General features: G+C 42.9%; 1 protein-coding gene across 1 annotated transcript; it reads right to left on the reverse strand.

The window, feature by feature from the left end:
• Nucleotides 1-999: 999 nt before the first annotated feature.
• Nucleotides 1000-18204, reverse strand: Fastkd5 (FAST kinase domains 5). The gene is given in 5 exon segments (XM_032904210.1): nucleotides 1000-2985; nucleotides 2988-3036; nucleotides 3038-3860; nucleotides 16848-16994; nucleotides 18094-18204. Coding segments are annotated over 3 exon segments (2289 nt in total). The 5' UTR covers nucleotides 3701-3860; nucleotides 16848-16994; nucleotides 18094-18204; the 3' UTR covers nucleotides 1000-1408.
• Nucleotides 18205-20394: the final 2190 nt, after the last annotated feature.

Here is a 20394-nt window from a genome sequence, read left to right on the forward strand (position 1 = left end):
CAAAGGAGTAGTTTGAGTTGGCATGATCAGAAAAGTTCAACACAGAAGTGATCTTTAAAGAGAACAGAATGGGGGTTGGGGGTTTAGCTCAGTGGTAGAGCGCTTGCCTAGCGAGCCCAAGGCCCTGGGTTTGGGCCCCAGGTCCGAAAAAAAGAAAAAAAAAAAAAAAAAAAGAGAGAGAACAGAATGATGATGAGAGGTATTCCTTGTAGAATAAATTCTAACACCAGTGTTTACCAGTGATTTGTTACTTACATGCACATAATCTCCCTATGTGGTTGGCTTTAACAACCAAACTCGAATCAGGCACATCACAAACTCACTGGACTTTGAAGCTTAAGAGCGAACACATCTCCTTCTCATCTGAGCTACTTGTCATATTTGGCAACCAGTTGCCCCAACCAGGACTTTCAAACCGTGTGTGAAAGAGTGCAGGTTCCTACAGAGGCCAGAAGATGGCGCTGGCTCCTCCAGAGCTGGAACGACAGAGGGATACTGAGACCTGAACTCCTGGTCCTCTGGAAGAGCAGTGCAAGCTGAGTTGTCTCTCCAGCCCCCTAACAAAGGGGCTTAGTAATTCTATACCATGTCTAAGGCTGTTTAGTTTGTTTGGGTTTTTAATTCATTAACTAACTTTGGCTTTTTATTGATGTATTCGATTTTTTTTTTTGGGAACAGGGCCTTACTACGTAGCCCTAACTAGGCTGGAATTCACTACCTAAACCAAGCTGGCCTCCATCTGATAGAGATCCACCTATCTTACCCTCCTGAGTGCTGAGATTAAAGGCTTGTAGCACAACACTAGACTATTCTTCTGGGTCTAGTTTTATGATGATGCTGATGATGAGCTCAGCGGTTAAGAGTGCTTACTACTCTTGCAGAAAACCCAAGTTTAGTTCCCAGCACACACATAACAGTTATTTAAAAAACAAAACACCACCTCAAAATAACTGTAACGAGGCCAAGGCTAACAGATACAGAAAAAAAATGCACTAAGACTTTGTGGATCAACCTCATTTTGAAGAAGCTTATTTATTCTGAGCAAAACATACAACTAGAGTATAACACAACCTGCAGTAACATACAATTGCTACTGGCTCTGCAACAGAAGAGTACACCCATGGCTACTCAACAGATGGTTTTATTACCCACCTGCACTCTGGCTTTTAGAATTACTTGAAAGACAGCTTGAGCATCCCTGTATCAAATACTTGAGACTAGAGGTGTTTGAGATTTGAAGTCCAGGGTATCTGCATAGACTACCACTTGAATGTCCCTGATCTGAGATCAGTACTCAGTTCCAGATTTTAGGACATTTGACTTTGATTTTCTGGTTAAGGATCCTTAACCTACAGATATAGGGTATGCACCTGTTCCTTTTATGAGCATAAATGCCCATGAGTGCCCTTCAGAGAGCAGAGGTGAACACTTTCTCATGGAGGTATGCTAGCTTCTCTAAGCGAGTTCTTTTCAGTAATGGAAGCCATTCCCAGTGGGGTAATTCTACCACACGGTACCCAATTTGAACCAGCTGCCTTCTCTTCATATTGTGCAGTCCAAGAAGATCCCTGGAACCATAGCAGTATTGGTTCTTGTTTGTAAACTGGATAGCTAGCTTTACTAGTGGGGTCTGCATGTGGGTGAGAGGGCACAAGCCAGCTATTCCCGTATCCCCCAATCTATCTGCTCCATTGCAATCAGAGTCCACCAAGGGTACAGTTGTCTTCTTTTTTAACTCGATGGATAGCTGGCCAGTCTCTAACTCAGTTTCCCCCTGGAAATACCTCTTGGCTTTTCCCTTTAGCAACTGATTCATCAAATCATCTGTAAGGCTGACTCCCACTTGCTTAAGTCGTAATTGGGCTACATCTTCAGTTGGTGCTGCTTCACTATTAAATGGTAATGGCTTCATATTAGCATCAAGCTGAACCTCTAAGTCAGAAGATCGAGTATGAGGTAAAATCATATGGTGCTTGATGTACTGTGGACCACCCAACATGGTCTCAAGTAAGTAGAGAGTTTCTAGGAATTCAGGCTTTGATCTCATGTCCTTGCTTGCTAAATTCCACAGATTTGCAGATGCTTCTTGCTGAAGGTGAGAATTAAGGCGGTTGCCCTTGTAATCTGGACATTCAATGGCAACTGTACCATCAAGAGTAAACAGTTCCTTAGTGAGTTCAAACTTGCTTCTCATATGAGCTAACTTGACAAACCCTGGGCTCAGAGCAACATTTATGAATTCAGCTGGAAAGTACTCAGAAAATGCCAAGCCAATCAGGCAGGTGAGAAGGTGCTCTGGGTACTGGTTGAATTCAGGCATCTTTCTGTGGATTTCATTTATCAGACTGGAATAAAATTCTTCTGTGTTCGGAGGCTTATAATTCAGAGTTCCAAACGACCACAGAATTTTGGCAACATCTTTACTTCGACAGTGTGCTACCCTTGGAGGCAAAGAGGCAGCTACTGCATTCATTACTCTTTCATCCAGGATACGTAAGGCTGAGCAGGCAAGGGTAAGGTGCATAACACCCTGAACCCCCAAGGAAGGAATTCTCTGAGGAGCAATTTCTCCAAACTGCCTCATGAAATTTACATGATCTACATGAGTGAAGCGGAACATTTTAAGAATATGAACTAAGGTGTGGCTACTCACATCCTGCATATTAGCACAAGCTAGATCTCCAATTTTCCGCATGACAAATTCAGAGAGGCTAGTACTTGATTTAAAAAAACCCAAACAGATGGTACCAACTTCCTCTAAATTGACTGAATCTATATACTTAAGGATCAGTGATTCTAGTTTTTGCATCAGGTCCTGTGGTACTTGACGATTTTCACCTATAATATAAATTAAGTGAATTAGCTGAGACAAGATAATCTCTCAGTGCAAATTAAGATAACTAAAAAATTTTTTTAAAAACCGAGGCACTCTGCGGCTAGGATTCAGCCAAAGATCATTAACAGGAGGCTGATCCAGGTTCTCCCTACCTGATGGCAAAACCTGGTTTCAAGGTACACACATTTAGCATCGAGGTGGGCGGAAGGGGATTCTGAGGTCGACAAAGGCTTTCAGAATACTGACCAGGTCTGAGGTGTTAAAGAGCTGTATGTTTCTCACACTCTGATGACAGAGCAAAGCAAAGCTGTTACTGCACAGCAAAACGGAACTCTGTTCTGCTGGCAAAGAGCTGAGCTTACAAAAATAATTAGTTATGACTTCTGGCTGGAGTTTATCTTCATAAAATGTGACTTTGTGCAAAATTAGTTCACCTTCTGAGGCAGATAAGGGTTGGCGAGTCTCACTTCTGTTATAGCTGTGAAGCTGGTACTCTGGCCGTAGCTTTAAGAAAACTCGGGTTCCTTCGAAGGAATCAAAGACCTCTACATCCTCTTCACCTCTTCTGGCACTGGGTGAGTCTGGATGCAATGCACTGGCCTTGAGCGCAGAAACTTTGTTGAATTCCAAACCCAGGTGGGCACTGCTGGTTGTGAAGGCTCTCTGAGACAGGGTGGTATCACCAATGTTCTTAACTTTTCTGGCAAGATGGCAGGAGCTATTATGTTTAGGGAGATTCTGTCCCCCATGCTGTGCGATGTTTTCCATAGGCCAATATGCCATGCTTTGGGCTGCATGGTAAGCAGAAGGATTACAAGATGCTTTGTATTTTAAAAGTTTTAATAGCTTGAGAGTGGCTGACATTCTGGAGTCTGTGCTGATCTTTTTGGCAGTCAGAGAAAAGTCACACGTTCTTGTTTATATGGTGCTTCATTAGAGATGTTCCACAGAAACTGCCTGTAACTCTTCGGCATACCACAAGAGCCATGGGCCACAAATGATGGGCCAGTATTGGTGCCAGATACTGAAAAAAGGGTAGATGAAAAATGAGTGGCTTCTACCTATAACACAAAATGTACACATTATAAGAATTAGGTATAGCCAGGTGTGGTGGCACACACCCTTTAAATCCAGTCCTTATGAGGTTGAGGCAACAGGATCTATGCCAAGACTATTTTGTGAAGCCCTGTCTCAAAAGACATAAGAAAAAAAAGAGAAAAAGAGAAAGATGCAAACTATACTACTATCCATGCATATATGTTCAGTGTTAGTGAAAGCCCAGAGCACAAGCCACTAAGTGTGAAGGAGAAATTCTGCATGCATTGCAAACAGGAAAACCTTACACCCAAGACACGATTAGGTGATTTCTAGACTGCTGTTTGATATAAATTCACTTCCTTGGAGGGAAGGACAGATTTCTAAAAGAAAGCTGAGGGTAAAAAGTGGGCAACTCATTTCTTTACAATCAACACATAATAGTACCTGGAGAATACAAGCAATTAATAAAAGCTGCCACGCTAACAGTATAAAGGAAAAAGTAGGATTTGCTTTTTCAATTTTGTTTATTTTTTTTTTTTAAGATTTACTTATTTCATGTATGCGAGTACACTGTCTCTGTCACACTGTCTCTGTCACACCAGAAGAGGGCATCAGATCCCATTACGAATGGTTGTGAGCCACCATGATGTGGGTGCTGGGAATTGAACTCAGGACCTCTGGAAGAGCAGCCCAGGCTTAATCGCTGAGCCATCTCTCCAGCCCCAATTTTGTTTATTTTTATTTGATGTGTATAGATGTTCTGTCTGCATATATGTGTCTACCACTTGTGTGATTGGTGTCTGAGGAGGTCAGAAGAGGGGGTTGGACCTCCTGAGCTGGAGTTACAAGCAGTTGCAAGCCACAGGACTTGGGTGCTAGAAACTAAGTTCAGGTTCTCTGAAAGCGCAAGAAATATATATTTTAAGGCTTTTTTTCTATTTATTTATATATTTGTGTATATATGAGTTTATTTAAGTTTGTTTATCTAATGTGTATGAGTGTTTTGCACACCAGAAAAGGGCATCAGATCCAATGGAACTACAGTTATAAACCAGTGGGCAGTAAGAATTGAACCCAGGTCCCCCGGAAAGGCAGCTAGTGTGCTCTTAACCACTGAGCTGTCTCTCTAGCTCACAACAGGCATTTGCTCATTGTATTCTCTTAGGTCCATTTTTTTTTTCTTTGAAACAGGGTCTCACTGTGTAGCATTAGCTGGCCTCTACAGAACTTATTCTGTAGATCAGGCTGGCCTCAAACCCACAGAGATCTTCTTGTCTCTGTCTTCCAAGGGCTGAGGTGAAAGATACACATCATCACACTTGGCTTAGGTTAGGTTTTAAAATGAAAACATGGGAGGTTCAGAAAGGACTATACAGGAGTAGAAGTGTGAATGACAGAACTAAAACAGATTTCTAACTCTGAAATGACTCTCTACAGTAGGCGAATCAGAAATTAAGAATGCCCAACAAATGTAAATAATAAAAACTTTCATTTTAGCAGACATAAAAATAAAAGCACAGAAGAAATTAAAATCCAGGTGCTGTTTTGAGAAGCGTGGTTTAATGCTGGTGTGAAGGAGGACTATAATATCAGCTATTCAGAAGGCTGAGCCATCTCTCCTGACCCTTAGTGTCCTTTAAAATGGGTATAAGCTTTAACTAATTATAACCGCAGTAACCCTCTGAGTTACTGTGCAAACTTAATTATAGAATCCTGTCATTTTCAATGCTAATGCTCTTAGAAAAAGGCTAACCGTCCTTTTTAGGCTGCTCTATTTTCTGAGTGGTCTTATTGTGTAGCTTAGGCTGGCCTCATATTCATGACATTCTTGCCTCCATCTACTTAAAAAAATGCTCGGATTACAGGTGGGTGCCACCACACCCAGCTTCAAGATGCTAATAACAGAGTTTGAATCACTAGTGCAGGCCATCAGGAGCTGGGATGCACACTCAGTGGTGAGTGGGAAGCAAAGTTCAGAAGCTGGTTTACTGCTGATGCACAGGAAGAAAAAAAGCCTACTCAAACCTGTCCTTCAATAGACAAGCAACACCAGCTCACATGACTGTCCTGCCAACAAGCCCAGGGAGCAGCACATCTCTCCTGGAGGCAGAATGGAGATGATGCCAGAGTCAGGGACTTAATTACGTCCTCACTTGACTGGAAGCAGTACAATTTCCATTTTCCTCCCATGTAAAAGAATGAGCAGCCCATGAAAATGGCTCTCCCATATTCCTCCTCCTCTTTTTAAAAAAAGATTTATTTATTTTCCTACCAAGTGTGATGCACATGACTTGAATCCCATCACCCAGGAACCGGAGGCAGAGACATCTCTGAGTTTATCAGCAGCCTGGTCTACACAGTGAGGCCTTGTTTCAAAAATGAACAAAACAACAGCAAAAAATTACTTCTTCATTTCATGTTACATGGGTGTTTTGCCTACTTGTATGTCTAGGCACCACATGTATGCAGTACCATGGAGCCAAGGTGTTGGATCCTCTGGAACTGGAGTCTTAGGTTAGCCAACACCTGGTGCTGGGAACTGAACTGTGTTCTCTGTAAGAGTAACAAGTGCTCTTAACCACAGACATCTTTCCAGACCACATTTTTTTCTTCATTGCTCATTCTTTTTCCTCCCAGTACTTACTTGCAAACCCCAAGAAGATATGAGTGGCCAATCATAGAACCATAGAAGGTTGTTGCTGCAAAATATCCATGAGTAATTTTCTGAAAGGTCTATTTTTTTTTTTTGAAATTTATTTATTTAACATGAAAAAAAGGCATCAGATCCCATTACAGATGGTTGTGAGCCACCATGTGGTTGGTGGGATTTGAACTCAGGACCTCTGGAAGAGCAGTCAGTGCTCTTAACCACTGAGCCATCTCTCCAGCCCGTGAAGTGTTTTTTCTAACTCACCTTTTGGCCTCCTTTTTCCAGAATCCACAAAGAGCCATGGCTGTATGGCAGGCCAAAGGCTTTGTTCTATTTACCACGCTTCTTTCTCTGGGTTATAGGAAAGTATGTTCCAATTCCACAGGAAATCTTTATACACTGGGTTCTTTTTTTGAGACAGTATCTCACTATGTGGCCCTGGCACTCACTAGGTAGACTAGGCTGAACTTTGCATGAACTCATAGAGATCCATCTGCCTCTACCTCCCTAATGCTGGGATAAAAAGGTGACCATCATGCCTGGTGCTTCACCTGGTGTTTTACCTACCCAGCTTCAACTGTTTAGGTGGTCACACACTACATCCTGGGGCCCAAATTGAGCCTTGTACCTGGTTTTTGTAAGTACATTTTATCTGGACATATCTAATATCTGTGTTGGCTTTCCCAACACAAGAACTGAGGAACAATTTCAGAAATGATATGCCTGAAAAGTATTTATTTAGCTCTTTGTAGAAAAAGTACACAGTCCCATGCTACAGACCACTAGTAAGTTGTGATTAAAACTGTCAATATGAAAGACTGTATTAATTAACAACAAATCCTCTGTTTACTTTTAAATTACCTCTGTAGTCATTTTTGTTTGTCTGTATTTGGTTTTTTTTTCCAGACAGTTTCATAAAATCCACACTGGTCTTGAGCTCATGATCTTCCTATCTCTACCCCTGTACTGGCTGGTTTTGTGTGTCAACTTGACACAAGCTAAAGTCATCACTGAGAAAGGAACCTCAGGTGAGGAAATGCCTCCATGAGACCGAGCTGTAAGGCATTTTCTCAACTATTGATCAAGTGTGGAGGACCCAGCCCTGTGTGGGTTCTATAAGAGAGCAAGCCAGGGGAAGCAAGCCAGTAAGTAACATCCCTCCGTGACCTCTGCATCAGCTCCTGCTCCCTGACCTGCTTGAATTCCAGTCCTGACTTCTTCGGTGATGAACAGCAATGTGGAAGTGTAAACTGAATAGATCTTTCCCCCCCAACTTGCTTCTTGGTCATGATGTTTGTGCAGGAATCTGAACCCTGATTAAGACAACCCTCTAATGTCTGATGTGCTGCCATATCTAGTTTATAGATAGTCATTTTAGGTGGCTTTGCTTATTTGTTTGTTTGTGTATTTTGAGAATGGGTGATGCAGTCCAGGCTAGCATCAAATTCACTTGGTAGTTAAAGGTGGCCTTGACTGTCTGAGCCTCCTGCCTCCCACTCCTAGAGCTTACAGGTATGTGCTACCACTACTGTTTTATGAGGTATTGGGGACTGAACCCAGAACCTCTTCATCTACACAAGTACTTTACCAAGTGAGCTGTATCCCTAAGCCTATAAGCAATAATTTAAAAAAATCATCTCTAAATGAGATAGAGACATCTCAGTGGTTAGGAGCATTTGCTGCTCTTATTGGGGACCCAGGTTCAGTTATCAACACAAACATGGTGGCTCACAACCAACTGTAACTCTAGTTCCAGGGAATCTATGCCCTCTTCTGGCTTTTGTGAACATTAGACATGGATATAGTACACATACATTCAAGCAAAACATTCATACTCATGAAATAATCTAGAAAACATTTCTTAAAAATTACCTTTATGGGGCTGGGGATTTAGCTCAGTGGTAGAGCGCTTACATAGGAAGCGCAAGGCCCTGGGTTCGGTCCCCAGCTCCGAAAAAAAGAACCAAAAAAAAAAAAAAATTACCTTTATAAACCAGGCATGATGGTGCATATCTTTTTTTTTTTTTTTTTAAAGATTTATTTATTTATTATAAGTACACTATCCAGGGGTTGGGGATTTAGCTCAGTGGTAGAGCTCTTGCCTAGGAAGCACAAGGCCCTGGGTTTGGTCCCCAGCTCCGAAAAAAAGAACCAAAAAAAATAAATAAATAAGTACACCATCCGTAGCTGTCTTCAGACACACCAGAAGAGGGCATCAGATCTCATTACAGATGGTTGTGAGCCACCATGTGGTTGCTGGGATTTGAACTCAGGACCTCTGGTAGAGCAATCAGTACTCTTTTTTTTTTTTTTTTTTTTTTTTTTTGGTTCTTTTTTTCGAGCTGGGACCGAAGGGCCATGCTTCCTAGGCAAGGGCTCACCACTGAGCTTAACCCCCAATCAGTACTCTTAACCACTGAGCCATCTCTCCAACCCTGGTGCATACCTCTAATCTCAGAACTTGGATGGCAGAGACAGGTGGATCTCTGTGAGTTTGAGGCCAGCCTGGTCTACATAGAATTCTAGGACAGCCAGAGTTATATAAAAAGACCTTGTCTTTTTAAAAAAAAAAAAAAAAGGAAGGAAGGAGAAAGTAAAGAAAATGAACTCTATAGCTGGACACAGCACACACACTGTAATCTCAGCACTCAGGAGGTAGAGGCAGAAGGCGCTCTATGAGCTGGAGCAAACATATCCATATAGCTCAGGTTATGACTTCATGCTGAGACTTTTAAAAGAGAAAGCTGTGCTGGAGAGATGGTTCATTGGTTAAGAACACTGGCTGCACTTGCAGAAGATTTGAGGTTCAAATCTTCGCCCACATGGTGGCTAATGACCATCTATAACCCTAGTCCTGGGGGAGCCAACACCCTCTTCTACCCTCTATAGGTACATGGTGTGCAGACATACATGCAAACAAAACACCCACAAACAGAAAATAAATGGAAGGCTGAAGCTACCTGAGACCCTGCCTCAAAAGAAAACAAATCCGCAGATTAAGTTCTAAGAGGGAAGATGCTATCTTTTTCTTTTCCTAATTAAAAATTTGTGGGGGTTGGGTATTTAGCTCAGTGGTAGAGTGCTTGCCTAGCAAGCGCAAGGCCCTGGGTTCGGTCCTCAGCTCCAAAAAAAAAAAAGACAAAATAAAATTTGTGTTAGTGAACAATAGGTTTTTAACTTTTTTTAAGTAATTATTTTTAAAATAATTTACTTAATGTATTTGTGTCTGTGTATGAACGTGGAGTCATACATGTCAGAGAACATGTGTGAAGGTCAGAAGACAATATGCAGGAATTGGTTTTGTTCTTCCCTCACATGGCTCCTAAGGACTGAACTCAAGTTGCCAGGATTGGTGACAAGTGCCTTTATGCCACCTCAATGACCCAAAATAAAGGGTTTTATTTCTACCATGTTTGTACATGCACATCACCATACACTTCTCAGGTTCACACATCTCCATTATCCTCCTCCTCCCTTCTGCTTTACTACTGTGTATGATGTACACATGTGGAGACAAGAGGTCAGTCCAATGTCCTCCTCTGTGGTTCACCACTTTGAGACAGGATCTGTCACTGAACCTGAAGGTCACAAATGGGTAGACTGGCCAATGAGCCTGGAGATCCCCCTGCCTCCACTGCTAGAACTACAGGCACATGACACACCACATCCAGTTTTTTTGTGAAGGTTCTGGGGATACAAACTTGGCCCTCAGGCTTATAGGTCAAACACTTAACCCACTGAGCTATCTCCCAAGCAGTACCTCTACTTTTACGTATAGTCTAGATTCTACACAGGAGACAACATACAATCTGTCTTTTTCCCCACCATTACCCTTTCTTGTTCCCTCCTCTCCTCTGGTTAGTCTCCATTCAAGGCTCAAAGTCCTAAATGAACTACTAAGCACCAACCTGGACCCTAAGCCCCCACCCCCTTCAGTTTTTTGAGACAGGGTCCCATTATGTAGCCCCAACAGATCTAAAACTTGGAGAGATCCACCTGTCTCTGCTCCCTAGTGCTGGAATTAAAGGTGTGCACCGCCTTAAGTCTCATTCTAACAGTCCTTTTGTAAGGTAGGTTTATTAGTTCTGTATCAGTTATGAGGGAAGAGACTTTGCCAGATAAATTTCTCACAAGGGAAAAAAGAAAAATCTTTCACATGGTACTGAGTGGAGCCTGATTCCAAAGACTGCCACACTACTGGTAGACAGAGAGACAGCAACACGGTTCAGGAAGGTCAGGTCCAGACTCGAGGGAAGGGCTGAAGAAGCCACTTCTTCCACATTTTCCAGATGCCAGGAGCTACCACACTTCTCAGCTCAAGGGCATGTCCTGCCTACCACACTCTAGTGTTCTACAGTCAATTCACCCTACTTTTAAAAAGAATAAAGAGAAGGCTCAAGAACTGACATCTATATGAAAGATTTTCAGGATATTCTACAATCAAAATAAAGAGTACCACAACCAAAGACCTAAAAGTTGGCAGATGTATGAGATGGAAAAATTAAAGAGTTTTAGGAATTGAGGGACTGGAGAGATAGCTCAGCGATGCAGACCTGAGTTGATTCCCAGCATCCCCATGGTGGATTTCCACCTGTAATTCCAGTTCCAGGGATCTAATGTCCTCTTCTCAGATCTGTGTAACATGGTACACAGACACACAGGCAGGCGAAATGTGTAGACATTGAAATAAAATCACTCTAAGAAAGAGTAAAGGTGGTATACACCTCTAAAGCCAGCACTCGGGAGGCAGAGGCAATCTTTGAGTTCAAGGCCAGGCTGGTTTACAGAGTAAGTTCCAGGATAACAAAAAATAGTTTTAGGGGCTGAAAAGATGGCTCAGTGGCTAAGAACACTTGCTTTTGTAAAGGACCCTAATTCATTTCCCACCACCCACATAACTAACAACTCTAGTTCCCAGGCATGATACCGTTTTCTGAACAGTGAGGATACCAGGCATGCACATGGTACACATACATATATGTAGGCAAAACATTTATATATGTAAAGTAAAATAAATCCAAATTTTAAAAAAGAAAAATGAAAAGTTTTAAACGCTAGGCATAAGTAACACCTGCCTCTGTATTGGTGATGGAGAGGCAGGTAGATCAATGCAAATTTAAAGTCAGCCTAGTCTACACAGCAAATTCTAGACTAGCCAGTGCTATGTAATGAGACCCCTGTCTCAGGAGGGAAAGTGAGTCAGTTTTAAATTAGTTGAAGTAGCATTTAATCTATATATACCTCTAACCTCAATGCTTTTGAGACTGGGGCAGGAGGATTAACCCATGTCCAAAGCTAGCTTAAACTAAGCCGAGAAACTTTTTCTAAAATAACAAAACTGACAAACTTCTAATAAACAATCTAGGGGTGGACGGACAGGCAAAGAAGCCAATAATAACATTAACAAAAACTACTCCAGGTGCACACGTATACACTGCAGCTGTAGTGGTGCTTATACTCCCAGCACTTACAAGACTGAAGCAGGAAGGTCATGAGTTTGACACCAACACAGGATATACCGAGAGCTTATTTCCAACTTAAAAAAGAAGAAAGGGACAGAGAGGGGCTGAATAGATGGCTCCACCATTAAGAAAACTTCCTGTTTTTCCAAAGGACCTGAGTTAGTTCAGCTCAGAAACATCTGTAACTGTACCTCCAAGGAAAATAATGCCCTTCCTGGCCTTCGAAAGCACACTCACACACAGCACTCACTCACATACACATAAATATAAATAAAAATAAAATAAAGACAAAAAGTTATACTAGAAAGAAACAATTATATTCCCTACTCATTAATACTCCCTATTCCTATGTGGACAATGATTACACGATTTCATTACAATAAACCTTGAATATGACCAACTAAAAATTATGAGAAAACAGTGTTGGGGATTTAGCTCAGTGGTAGAGCTCTTGCCTAGCAAGCGCAAGGCCCTGGGTTCGGTCCTCAGCTCCGGAAAAAAAAAAAAAAAAATTATGAGAAAACTATATTGATGTGGCACAGTTGACTTTTCAGCTTTGGAGGCCAGAGGTCTAGAAGGAAAGTACTGTCATATGGTGAAGGTCCTCTGGTTGGTCATCCACAGTGGAATGCATAACATACACAGGTATATATATATATGTATAAAAGACAAAGACAGAACTGGCGTGCGGAGGGGGTGAGAGGTGTTGAAGACCAGCCCAGGAAACAGGAATGAGTCTCAAAATCAAACCAAAGAGAGGGAAGAAAGAGGGGTGAGCAACACTAGCTATATGGGGGCTCATACCTGTAATCCTAGGTACTCGGGAAGCTGGCATGGGATAAAAAGTTCTACCTGGGCAACTTAGTCCCAGCCTCAAAACAATAATGTTGTTAAGAGCACTTGCTGCTCTTTCTGAGGACCAGGGTTCAACTCCCAGCACCTTCAAAGTAGCCAACAACTATCTATCACTCCAGTTCCAAGGACACCTTCTTCTGACCTCCACAGGCACCAGGTGAGCGAGCAATGCACATACATTCATTTAGGCACAATGCTCATCGTGCACAAGATAACTCTAAAAAGAAAAACAATAGAAAGGACCCGGGGATGTGACTCAGTAGTTGCTTGTTACCTACCACACAGAGGCCCTGAGTAGCACATGAAAGCAAGCAACTGGCCCAACCAATAGAAATGTTACAGGAGAGCAGCAGCTCTACAATGCTGTAACACTAAATCAAACCCCAAAGGAAAAGAAGTAAACCAACAGATACCAAACAACAGACTATCCAAAATGCTTTGGGGAACTAAAATGGAGGAAGAAGTGAAGAAAACTGACAGCATTATAAGCATCATTGAACTATTTAAATCACAAACAAGCATAACTTAAACAGAAATTAAATTACAAAATAGATGTGCTAGAGGTGTGGTAGTGTATGCCTGTAATCCAGCATTTTTGAGATGGAGGCAGGAGTTCATGGCCATCCCTAACTATATACTACGTTTGAAGCCAGGCTAGAATATATGTGACCCAGTCTCAAAAACAAAATAAGACAAACAAACCAAGGCAGATCAAACCCAGCCAGGCATGGTGAGACACACCTTTAGCCCCAACACTTGGGAGGCAGAGTCAGGCATGAGTTTGAGGCCAGCCTGTTTTCTATTTTACAGAGTGAGTTCTAGAACAACCAAGGCTACACAGAAAAATCCTGTCTCTGGATGGGAGGATGGAAGGGGAGGTAAGCCAAGCCTTTTGCTGTACATCTTTAATTCCAGTACTAAGAAAGCAGAGGCAGATTTCTCTGTGTACTTAAGTCCATTCAGGTCTATACAGGAAGCTCCTGGCTAGCCAGGGCTACACAGTAAGATCCCCTGTCTTAAAGAAAAGAGAAAGAGAGAGACAGACAGACAGAAAGACAAGCAGGGAAGAAGAGAAGATGCGGAATAAGGCAGTAGGGAGGAAGACCATTGCAAAGGAGACTTGTTTACCACATAGAGAAAATAGTTAACTCTTCTTTCCTCAAGGTTTCCCAGAGCACATACAAGAAAGCTGGAAAGAGAACACTGTGATGTTCAACTAATTCCTGGCTCCTTTCTTTCTTTTTTAAAAAATAAGTATTTACTTTTATTTACTTATTTATTTTTAAGATGTATTTATTTATTATATATGAGTACACTGTAGCTGTCTTCAGACACACCAGAAGAGGGCATCAGATCTCATTATAGATGGCTGTGAGCTACCATGTGTTTGCTGGGAATTGAACTCAGGACCTCTGGAAGAGCAGTCAGTGCTCTTAACCGCTGAGCCATCTCTCCAGCCTCCAGCCTCCTTTCTTAAAGGATGATCTGATGTCACTGTACAAAGCTGCCTGCCTAGTGTAAATTCTCTACATACAGCCTACTCTCTGTCTCCTCTGCAGATCCTACCAAACCACAGTACAGTCTCAGAGTGTTGGCATTCCCAAAAGGTACTGCTCAACCACCCTGAAGAATGTGCTCTCACAGAAGCCAGAAATCTTACCTTTCTATCTTCCAGATACATGCCTCTGCAAGGCCATTTTAAATCTAGCTCAGAAGTTAGAAAAACTAGAACAGGGCAGAAAAGGTTAGCCATAACTATTAATCAATCGTGTATACAATACACTCAATATATATAAATTATCAATTACTGAATCTCATATTGTCTTTTTTTTTCTTTTTTGCAATGCTAATAATCAAATTCTGGGCTCATACATGCTAGGCTTACTACGGCCTTAGCCTCTAACTTTTTCTAGGGGCTAAAGTCTCTTGCTAGGAGTCTACCAGAACTTAAAGCCATAAAGGCTTAGAAAGTGACAGTAAGAGCCCTGTCAATGAGAACATTAACTGGGCTGTTTCTTCCCTTCTGTTTCCGCACAGGAGCAGAGCACACCAAAGTAGTCTAGGACGGTTAAGCATACGTGTAGAAGTGTATAGGTCAAAATAGGGAGTGTCCATGAACTGAGCCAAAACAAAATAATATCTAGCACAAACCAACCCTCTTCCTTTTCCCCTTTCCCTTCCTCTTCTATTTTTTTTTTTAAGATAAGACCTCAAACTACATAGCTGAATGAAAAAAAATGAGGACGTAACGGTTCCTAGGTATAGTTGAGGAGTTTTACTGGAAGCATGAGGGAGAGAAGCCAGAGGCATCTGGAAGAGTCCGGAATGAGCATGGCCGACAGACTAAACTGGGTCATGTGGCCAAGAGGCCAAAGGCTAAAAGGGCTGGTAGCCAAAATGGCTGAGCTTATACAGAATTCAGAGAAGCCAGAAGAAGGGAAACAGCCTGTAGGTGGAGACTTAGGGTAGGAGGGGAGTCTGTGCCTGTAGTGATACTGAGAGGAGCTGGAGCATGTGATGGTCACCACTGTTAGTTAAACAGGCACCTCAGTTAGCCATCTGTCCTGGGTTGGAGAACTTAACACTAGCCATAGAGGCAGGCCTTGAATTGTGTGCCAAGAGTAGACATATGTCACCATGCCACCCTTCACTTTAGAAAATGCAAGCAGGTGGAAATAAATGTAAACACCCACATAATCATGAAAGAAAATTCTCCACAATAGTTCCACATGGCAACCAAACACTTGGGGTTTTCATCTTTTTTTTTTTTTTTTTGTCAATTTGCAAGGTTTTAAAGTAAGAAACTTCAGAATTCTCTTTTTAAGAGGGGTAGGGAGAGTACAGGGTCTTACCATAGCCCAGTCTGGCCTCAAACTCCTAAATGCTGGCACTAAAAATGTGCACCACGGGACTGGAGAGATAGCTCAGTGGTTAAGAGCACTGACTGCTCTTCCAGAGGTTCTGAGTTTGATTCCCAGGAACCACATGGTGGCTCACAACCATCTGTAATGGGATCCAATGTCCTCTTCTGCTGTGTCTGAAGACAGCAGCAAGTATTCTCATGTACATAAAATAAATACATCTTTTTAAAAAAAAAGTGTGCACCATCAGCTGGGGAAGGTCTCACACGCCTTTAGTCCAGTACTCTGGCAGTCTGATCCCGTGAGTTAGAGTACAGGATAGCCTGTACACTGAGACACCCTGTCTTTGGTGGTAGGGGTGGGGGTGGGGGGGTTAGTGAATGCATTACTGTGGCTGTACAGAATTCTTTTATATGCAAGTTGTCTTATGGGGCTAGAGAGATGGCTCAGCAGTTAAGAGCACTGATTGCTCTTCCAGAGGTCCTGAGTTCAATCCCCAGCAACCACATGGTGGCTCACAACCATCTGTAATGGGATCCGATGCCCTCTTCTGGAGTGTCTGAAGAGAGCTACAGTGTACTCACATAAATTAAATAAAATAAATCTTAAAAAAAAAAATTCTGGGCTGGAGAGATGGCTCAGCAGTTAAGAGCACTGACTGCTCTCCCAGAGGTCATGAGTTCAATTCCCAGCAACCACATGGTGGCTCACAACCATCTGTAATGAGATCTGGTGCCCTCTTCTGCTGTGTCTGAAGACAGTTACAGTGTACTTATAAATAATAAATGAATAAATCTTTTAAAAAAAATGTTCTGCAGAACTGCAAAGTTGTCTTACAAAGCCCGGTGGTAGCAGAGCTAGTTTTAAATCCTAGCACTTGGGAGGCAGAGGCAGGTGGATGTCTGTGAATTCAAGGCCAGTCTGGTCTACAGGGCAAGTTCCGGGACAGCTAGAGCTACAGAGAAACCCTGTCTTGAAAACAAAACAAAAAAACAAACAAAAAAAAACAAACAAACAAAAACAGAGGGGTTGGGGATTTAGCTCAGTGGTAGAGCGCTTGTTTAGCAAGCGCAAGGCCCTGGGTTCAGTCCCCAGCTCCGAGAAAAAAAAAAAAAAAAAAACAGAGAGAGAAAAGGTTGACTTACTGGCTGGAGAAACTGCTCAATGTTTAAGAGTCCTGGCTGCTCTTCCAGTGGATGGGGGCTTGATTCCCAATGCCCACACTATGGCTCACAATCAACTTTAATTCAAGTCCCAGGAGATCCAGCGCCCTCTTCTGGCCTCCTCCAGCACTGCATACAAATGGTGTAGACATGCATAAATGCAAACCACCCATACACATACAATAAGAATAAAGAAAAAAATAATAAATTGACTTATTTACACGATAAACGCCAAGGCTTCGTTAGGGGGTCAAAAAAACCAACAACAAATGAGGAGGACACACAGGCACATCAGTTCCACACAATTCTCAGCTATATGAAACAAACAGCAGTCTTCAGATTTTATTTTAGTCTACCAAGCAGGACTAAATCCCCCTGGGGCTAGCGTGAAGCAACTGAGGGCATAAGCCTCAGAATCTTACTCAGGCACTGCTCTGAGTACTCAAACTGTGGGCGAAGTGCAGAAAACATAAGTAGAAAATATCAGTTAACTTTGATGTTTGAGTACCTAGATATGAGCTCCACAGGATGAAGCAATGCCCAGATGCCTACACTGAGTGAGCAGTGAAGCCTCTGAGAAGACTCATGAATGTATGTAGTATAAAGGCTCCTGTCCAAAGTTCCTGAGTCAACGTAAAGAGATGTCACGATCTTAACAGAAAAGGAGCAATCTTTCCCTATCTCTGGAGAGAGAAAGAGAATGGAGAAACACTACTGGCTGGAGTTGGGCTTGTACAACCAGAAACCGCTTAAAATGAAGAGAAGGTGTATGTTCTATTACCTCAACCCGTCCTAAGCCCTAAACCAAACGCTGCTTAAAGTGCTGGCGAGAAGCTGGTCAAAATATCGACTTGGGCCCCGCCCAAGACCCGCTAAGTCACTTTGCAATGGCTTCACGAGCACACTAGAATGTCAAGAGGGGCCGGATAGACTGTTATCACAACAGCCCTGTGATATACATACAGACACGACCTCCGCTTCACAGGGGGTCAAAAGCAACGTTCGAAGAAGACTTTTGCCCAGAGTCACAGTAATCCGGTGTGACAAGGTAGTCCTAGGTGCTGAGAGGTGCTCTGGAGGCGGCGTAAGGGTAGCAGGCTGGAAAGCACTGCCTTGGCGCACGCAGCAGGCCCGGGAGAACCAGGATGGCGGAGCGCGCGGCCCGGGCCTGGCGGGACCAGAGTGCGGGCAGCAAGCCGAGTCACCTCCTTTCCGGCCGTCCACTCACCTGAAACCCACGAGGGTAGCGCCCTAACTCCAGTCCCTGGCCGCACCAGGTAAGTCAATATACAGACTCCCGCATCAACCGCTCCACAACCTACTTCCGGCCAGCGGCCCTCTCCTTCCGCTTGCGTTGGTACTGGAGCCGCCGAGGCGCAAAAGACTACAGTCAGCGTTTTCATGAGCATTTTCTAGATTCTGATCTTGAGAGGTAGCTTAGTACATGTAGAAGGAAAAATATTATCCTGGATGGATCTCTTTGAAAGTAATTGAGCAGAAGTAATTGGCGCATGTTCTAATTGCCATCTAGGTTTTATGACTTTGGAGAAGTCACACAAACTTTTCAAGCCTAGTTTGTTATCTATACAAAGAGGATAATGATGCATTTCTAATAGTGAAAATGCTTTCAGAAGAGGATCTAGCAATGGATAGATGAAAAATGGATGCAAGGAGACGGACATGGCGATGCACACCTTTAATCCCAGAACTAAAGAGGCAGAGACAGGTGAATTTTTTTTTTTCTTTTTTTCGGAGCTGGGGACCGAACCCAGGCCTTGCGGTTGCTAGGCAAGCGCTCTACCACTGAGCTAAATCCCCAACCCCTGAATCTTTATAAATTCAAAGTCAACCTGATTGACATAGTTCCAGGACAACCATGGTTATATAAAGAGACCTTGTCTAAAAAGAGAGAGAGAGAGAGAGAGAGAGAGAGAGAGAGAGAGAGAGAGAGAGAGAGAGAAGAGAAGAAGAAGGAAGGAAGGAAGGAAGGAAGGAAGGAAGGAAGGAAGGAAGGAAGAAAAGAAAGAAAGAAAGGAAGGAAGGAAGGAAAAAAGAAAGAAAGAGGGGAAGGAAGGAAGATGGAGCTGGACCTGAAGTTGCATAGGTCAGGATGGTCTTCTACCTCTCATAGGAGGGCCTCACACTGGCCTGGTTTGGCTGTCAAGGCAAAAGAGATTCTACCAAGTCCTGTGTAGCAGAAGTGCCTGGTCCCAGGCCTGTTGGTGTCTATTCAGTCTTCAGCCTTGTCAGTGCCATCTATTTGAAAAGCTGTGAAGGACAACTGAGAGAGACACCATACTCTCTCCAAGGAACTGGTGGGGAGACAGGCTATGAAAGAGGTTGTGACAAAGAGATTTGAGACCAGCATCCCAGCTTCTGAGTTCTATGTAAGGCAGTCTGCCTGGGTGTGAACATTTGAATATTTATGTCCCCCAGGCCATTAGTAATGTGGCTTACACTGACTCGGGACTTCTTACTTGATTACAACCTGCTCACAAACCCAGAGTGAAAAATCCCACCCCCAGGAGACAAATTTTGATTGCTCCTAGGCAGCCAGGACAGTCGAGTTTCTCTTTGCGAAATGCTGTTTCCTAGTCTCCCATGGACTGGGAGGAGCTTATAGCCCACCTCTAGTCAACAGAACTGAAAAGGAAGAATTATTGCTTCTAGGACTTTTTTGGCTTGTGCTTATGGAGGCCATTGGTCAATGCCAGGTGACTCCTCAGTCACTGCCCCCCTTACTTTTTGTGACAGTGTCTGTCACTGAAACTGGAGCTCACAGATTCTGACTGGATGATTAATGAACTCCAGGAATCCACCTAGTGGCTCCTGTGCTGGGCTTATAGACAGACCATGCCTCAGGGCCTGCTCTTACGTCAGTGCTGGGGACACAAACTCAGGTTTACATACATTTATGGCAGGTACTTTGTTGATTCATTTCCCCAACCCCCAGAAAAACTTTTTTTTTAAAGTATCTGTATTTTTTTTATCAGTTTAATTTGAGACAGTGTTGTCTCACTGGGTAGCCCTAGATGTTCTGGAACTCACTATATAGATCAGGCTGGCCTCCAACAGAGATGTGCCAGTCTCTGCATCCTGAGTACTGGAATTAAAGATTTATGCTACCACACCCAGCCTCAGAATAACTTCCAATATCATGATAAAGTGGTGTAAATCATTCTTATCAAAGATCTGTGATGCTCTGTGGCAAAGAGGAGACAAGGTTGGGCGGATGAGTGGGAGGATGAAAAAAATCTAGACTCTAGCTCAGTGGTTCTCAACCTTCCTAATGTCATAACCCTTTAACGTAGTTCCTCCTGTGGTGGTGAAAATAAAATTATTTTTGTTGCTACTTCATAACTGTAATTTTGCTACCGTTAGGGGTCATAATGCAATGTATGATAGCAGGATATCCAGTACACAACCCCTATAAAAAGGTTGTTTGACCTAGGGGTCAAACTCACGGGGGTCAAGACCCACACATTGAGAACCATTGCTTTAGATCTGTGGTACCTATTATTAGACGTGT

Source organism: Rattus rattus, chromosome 5 (assembly GCF_011064425.1).
Source record: "Rattus rattus isolate New Zealand chromosome 5, Rrattus_CSIRO_v1, whole genome shotgun sequence".
NCBI lineage: Eukaryota > Metazoa > Chordata > Mammalia > Rodentia > Muridae > Rattus > Rattus rattus.